The sequence below is a fragment of the Poecilia reticulata genome, chromosome 15 (genome assembly GCF_904066995.2).
Source record: "Poecilia reticulata chromosome 15, P_reticulata-male-v2, whole genome shotgun sequence".
NCBI lineage: Eukaryota > Metazoa > Chordata > Actinopteri > Cyprinodontiformes > Poeciliidae > Poecilia > Poecilia reticulata.
In genome coordinates, this window is record NC_088844.1 from 9,711,180 (window position 1) to 9,717,345 (window position 6,166).

General features: G+C 41.6%; 1 protein-coding gene across 1 annotated transcript; it reads right to left on the minus strand.

Annotated features, from left to right (window-relative positions):
* Positions 1 to 1,919: 1,919 nt before the first annotated feature.
* On the minus strand, positions 1,920 to 5,953 carry six3a (SIX homeobox 3a). The gene is made up of 2 exons (XM_008429003.3): positions 4,955 to 5,953; positions 1,920 to 3,118 (listed from the first exon to the last, which is right to left on the minus strand). Exons 1-2 carry the CDS (start codon positions 5,644 to 5,646, stop codon positions 2,926 to 2,928), a joined length of 885 nt encoding a protein of 294 aa, XP_008427225.2. The 5' UTR covers positions 5,647 to 5,953; the 3' UTR covers positions 1,920 to 2,925.
* Between the last annotated feature and the right edge of the window lie 213 nt (positions 5,954 to 6,166).

The window sequence follows — 6,166 nt, forward strand, 5'->3', positions numbered from 1 at the left end:
GGTTGTGTGTGTGTGTGTGTGTGTGTGTGTGTGTGTGTGTGTGTGTGTGTGTGTGTGTGTGTGTGTGTGTGTGTGTGGACTCTTGGTGCTCTTGATAGGGCCTATCTGTCTCTGGCAGACTGACTGGAGATTTCATATATGAACCAGATTTAGTTCATCTGCAAAAGACAGGCGGTGGGGAAGGTTTGTTTTACCCGAACAGTTGAGCTTTGACCGACTTAGTGGTGCTTTTTTTTTTTTTTTTTTTTTTTTGACAATCTCGCGTCAGTTGGACCACCTGCTCTGGACGCACTTTTTTGTGGTTTTTGTTATGATCAAACCTAAAGATTGATCATAAAGCAGCTAAAAGCATATTATTTACAGATTTAAAGTCGATTCATGATTATTCGTTTTCAATCATTTTCTTAAAATGTACTTGACTTTTGCTTTTCTCAGCACTTTACATATTCATAAGCAAAAAGACGCTGCATAAATACATTTTCACCTCCTTGCTTGCTCAAGCTCACGGGACAAAAACAAAAACTCCACGTTTACGTGACTTAGAATGGCATTTTTGTCAAACTGCGGAGTCTTTCCTTAAGATAACAATTCTTGAGATTTTTAAAAAATAAATGATCTGTACCCACATCCTCTTTGCAACTCTAAATGTTTTGCATAATATTCGTCTGACGTCGACACACGATGTCCTGTCCACCGCGTGCGTGTACGCAAACAAACTTCAGCTCTTCAGGATCCGCTACAAAGTTGACATTCTCAATCAATTAAAAACTCCCCCCAACCCCCCTTTCTCTGAAACCACACAGGAGGCCTCAAGTGTTTGTTTCGACACAATATACGGCAAAAAAGTTAAAACTGGCAAGCAAAAAAAAAAAAAAGGAAAAAAAACCGCTGAAAATTTGGCAAGATCAAACAACTGTCGATGTTCGATGTTCGCCCTGCAGGCTGGAGTTTTCTACATTTCTCAAACAAGCTCCCGTGTCCCACTTTCTGTCAACTGCAGCACTTATTGCCTATGTTTGAGAAAGTTTGTTTCTACCACTAAAAAAAAAAAAAAAATGTTCGTGCAACAGTGTCCTGTAGTTGAATATCTGCGCCCCAGTCCCGGCATAATAATTGGTTGGGGATTTTGGTTGGAAATGGGACTGCAGGAGGGGGCGAAAAGAGCTTTTTTTTTCTTGTGGGTGGTGGTGGTGGTGGTGGTGATGGGGAGGGGGGTCTTGTCCGAGGAAGAAAAGCTCTTTTCAGGAGCAACAATGAGAGATTGGGACAGGGGAGGAGTCCCCATCGTGATTAGCCCATTTAATGGCGCGTTTACTTAATTTCTGTATTCACCAGCGACGGTAAACACACAGGTGGAAATAGCACTCACATCTTATCTTTTTTTTTTTTGTTTGTTTGTTTTACATTGACATTTTGTGTAAATCTATCAAAAGCAATAAAAAAAATTTCTTGTATAGTTTTCAACAGACAAAGTACAAGTTTTGACAAAGTTCTCGTAGCACTCATTATTTTCTTTTCTCTCTCTCTTTTTTTTAATCGCAAAAAAATCGCGCAAGTTTAGCCACCTGACTTCATAACCTTCCACCAAGCAGGGGGATCATAAGCGAGGATGAGCGGTAATGCTCCAACAATCCAATAATGAGCCAATATGAGCATGTGTTCAGCCACTTATGACAGCCCTTATCCGTAATCGGATGGAAAGACGGACAGCATGCACAGAGGCGAGGCAAATTCAACGTTTCATTTGAATTACATGCTAATAATAAACAAACAAAAAAAAAACAAGATGGATACGGCTTTTAGCGAGGGGTCAACACATTTACCAGCCACTCAGACCAAATATATGAAGATTAGTAAGCCACCAACACATACAAAAACAAAAAACAAACGCAACAAAAACGCCTGCAGCACTCGAGGTGTAAGTTTTGACAAATATTTTATGTAGGAACACCAAGTCAAGAAAAGTGAGGAAGGGGGATAGAAAAGAGGATGACACTCGCAGGGGAGGAGGAGGAGGAGGAGGAAGGGGGTCGTGGGGGGGAAGAGCAATAATTATGTACAAGCATCGCATATTTCTACACGTATATTACAGAGCGGGAGAATGATCGCATTATTTGAGATATACATAATTCAATATAAACTTTTTTCTTGAAAATAAAAAATAAAAATCTGATACAGTCATAAACGGATCCGTTCGACACATTATTATTATCATTAATATTTTTTTTCTTTTTTTTTTTCCTCTTTCCGACCAGGTTTATACCCCACGCGCACGCACACACACGCACGCACGCACGCACGCACGCACACACACACAGGCAGTGACAGAAATGCAGTTAAGAAAAAAAGGTGCTTACGACTTAAAAATGATTGTCTGATGAACACAAAGTAAACAAAAAAAGAGAAGAAGAAGAAAAATGGAAACAGGATTGCATCTTGTTTGCACGGCGCCTTCCTCGCCGTCATCGTCATCATTTGGATGGAGAAAAATAAAACAAACAAATAAAAATAAAGATAAAAACAAGACGATCTGTTTTTATTCCCTCTGGTTCCTGATGGGTGGGGTAAGAAAAAAAAAAATCTTGCACTCAGGTTGATTTTCCTGATTACAAAATGGAAAAGAATAATAAAAAAAAACCATGCAAGTAGTCTAGTGTTGTTGTTGGTGTGAAGGGGGGATGAAGAGGAGGGGTAGGCGTGGGTCCTTTGAAAGCGCTTTAATAAAAAAAAGACGTGCTTTTATCTCTTTTTATTTTAATATTTATATCAATCGGTCCTTTTCTCATAAGTCTTTTTTTTTCATCTTCTCGGGTCCGTTTTCCCTGTAAATATTTCTCTCTTTTCTTTCTTTTTTGTCTTCTTCTTGTTTTGACCCCCCCACCCCCCACCCCTCCACCTTCCCCTCCCCTCCTCCTCCTCGCCGTATCATACGTCGCACTCCGAGTCGCTGGATGTGACGGACAGGATGGACGTCCCAGTGTCGACTCGCTCTGTCATACTGGAAACGCTGGTAGTGGGGCTGGCCGCGGTCGAGGGCGACTCGGCCGAGCTGTGAGGGGTGAGTCCGGCCTCTGAGAGGGACCTCATGCCGGCCGGTCCTATTGCTTGGTGCTGGAGCCTGGAGAAAGAGGTTAGAGGGGGGAAAAAAAGAAGAGAGAGAGAGAGAGTAAAGGAGGAGGGGAGGGAGAGAATGGGAGAAATGGCAATTAGACCTGAGAATGTTCACCCCCTCTCTTCCTCCTCCTCCTCCTCCTGCTCCTCATCCTGGTGCAAAATAGGGGTTCAAAACTCTCCTTTCTTTCCCTGTGCCGGCCCCAGCCATGCATGCGTGCTTTTATCAAGCAGCCAGCTTTCAAGGGACAAAAAACGCAGCACTATTTAGACAGTTTAGACCAACTAACGCTGGGAGGATTTGCTACAAAACCAACGCGCAATGCAAGGTGGAATAGTCTAAATAGTAGCAGCACAAAAAAAAAAAAAAACTTGGGACGTAAAGTATTTGTATTTTTTTTCCATTTTATATATATACTGCTGTGCTTTCCAGCCTCTGTGAAATCCAGTAAAAATAAAAATATATAAATAAATAAAAATAAAATCAATGTTGGTAGTTAAGTGAAAAATAAAACATACAGAGAGCCTAACGGAGGTTTTGTACTGCAGCGGGATGGAAGTGCATGAATGAATGACGCGGAGATCCAGGTTGCACCAATCACCCTAAATGTTTATCTCCTGTCCACTCACGATAATAATAATAATAATGACAACAACAATAATAATAATAGTAATAATTCCATCGCGGAAGGATAATGTCAGCGCGGAAATATATCTATTCATTTATCTAAGAGATTAAGACAGAGTTCATATGGCTTAGTAATACTCTTGGGGGAATTTTCTAATCAATTATAGCATTTCAATGAAATGATATCTCACGTAATGTTATGAATACAGACCGAGGCTTTTATACGCATGCTCCTTTTTTTTTTTTTTTAGTGGACTAATATCAGTAATGTGTCCATTATCCCTTTAGATAATCTTCATTTCCAGCACAGCTTTACGTTGAGACGGGGGAGAAAAAAAACAACTAAATGTACTATATTACTATACTATACTTTTTAATTTTACCTAAATAAATCAGAATTATTTTATAGATGGGAAGAAAAATAGAATTATTTTAGGGGAAAAAAACATAAATGCGTTTTTACAGTAATGGATAAAAGGATTAAAGATTTAACCAAACGGTATTAATTCAGTGCTGTTTACAAATTGCGTCATGCTCACTGAAAACGTGTTTCATTTAACAACAATTTATTAATACAATAGAAGGTTGATTTATATATGCGAATGTTTCCTAATAGTCTGAGCATACTTTTTAGATATATAATTCCTGTATCGAGAAAATAAACACGTGGTTTTATGTATATATATATAAAAAAAATAAAAAATAAAATAATAATAATAATAATATTAATAATAATAATAAAAGACTAATTCAAACATTAAATAAATATTACAAATAAATATTAAAAAGTATTGTATTATTATTATTATTATTTTTTTTTATTATTATTATTTTTATTCACATATTTATATTTATTTTTCTTAAATTGCAATTATTAGTCGTGAATTAATTTCAGACTTTAACGTTGATCAACACGTCTCTTTAATATTTAATTTTAAAAGGTTGTAATTTAACGTGAAAGTGTGAGAGAGAGAAAAATAGTTCCAGTGTTTGCCCCGGATTTCACTCCATAGCAAACATGTCGCCGCAGCTCACTCCCTTTACCAGCCTTGCAGCCTTGCCCTGTCTCTTTTCCTGGATAGTTTCTCCAGAAGCGTATCATTTATCTCCTTATATAAAAGAAAAAGCTTTCCCCCCGTACATAAGTGCACATTTTTAGTGATTTTGATAAAGCAGGGGGGAAAAAAAGAAGAAAAAAATAAATAAATCGCCAACCTGTTTTTGGCCGCCGCTGCTCTGTCTCTTTGCCTCCGGTTTTTAAACCAGTTCCCGACCTGTGTAGGAGTGAGTCCAGTGGCTTGAGCCAGTTCCCTTTTCTTGCTCGGGTTCGGATACGGGTCCTGTAGGTACCACTCCCGCAACAGGCTCCGCGTCCGCTCTTTGAAACAGTGCGTCTTCTGCTCCCCGTCCCAGATGGTCCGAGGCAGCGGAAACTTCTTCCGCACCCGGTACTTGTCGACAGGTCCGAGGGGACGACCGCGCAGCTTCTCGGCCTCCTGGTAGTGAGCCTCCAGCCACATGGCCTGCAGCTTGCCGTGCGAGTCCTTGGTGAACTTGTGGTTCTCCAGGATGTGGTAGAGGTCTCTGAAGTTCCCCGTGTGGAACGCCACCACGGCGCGGGCGCGCAGGATGGACTCGTGCTTGTTGATCGCCTCGCACGCTCCCGGAGCCACCGGCAGGGACCAGAGGAAGCGGCCCAGCCGCTCGATGTCCCCGGTCTCCTCCAGCGTCTCGCAGACGCTCGCCACCTGCTCCGGGGAGAAGTTGAGGGTCGGTAGCTGAAACATGGACAAGTCTTCTGGAGACCTGGCGGCGGGAGCGCTGTTCGCCAGCAGCAGTGGGCGATCAGCGAAGTTAGGCAGGAAGAAATGGGAGGGATAAAGCTCTAAAGGGGATCTGAAAACCATGGAAATGACCTGAGAGAGAAAGAAAATTACCGAGAAAAAGGGGGGAAAAAACCCGAAAAATACGGCTAGTAAAAAAAGCTTGAATGATTCAATGGCTATCGCCTAATGACACCAGCCTCATAATATCTCCCCCCTAAATCCGCCGTTGAGTGTAGCATTGAAACATTTTGTTTCCCTTTTCTATTGGTCTTCTTGGTGTCGTTGTGGCGTTGTCATGGCAGCCCTGCCAATCACTGTCAAGCGTGCCAATCATTAGCCAGTACGTAGCGCGAGGCTTTCACCACTTGTGCAGCACGCACGGGGGGTTATCAGAGTCTCGGATCTCCACAGCAACCCTCCCACTGCACCGCGCGCATCAGGCGCGAGCCAATGCTCGCCTATCTGCTGGATGGAATGAGCAATTAGAGGGTGGAATATTATTGCGATCTTAACGAGGCTCGTTAAAGCTAAAGCAGATATTGTAGACTGGAGATGCTTAGCAGAGACGGGGTGAGAGAGAGAGAGAGAGAGAGAGAGAGAG

Bases quoted from the DNA above. Each gene is read 5' to 3' on its own strand.
- six3a (XM_008429003.3), bottom strand. From the start codon at position 5,646: ATGGTTTTCAGATCCCCTTTAGAGCTTTATCCCTCCCATTTCTTCCTG. The intron at 3,119-4,954 runs GTTGGCGATTTA...CTCTTTCTCCAG, and splicing joins GCAGCGGCGGCCAAAAACAG to GCTCCAGCACCAAGCAATAG.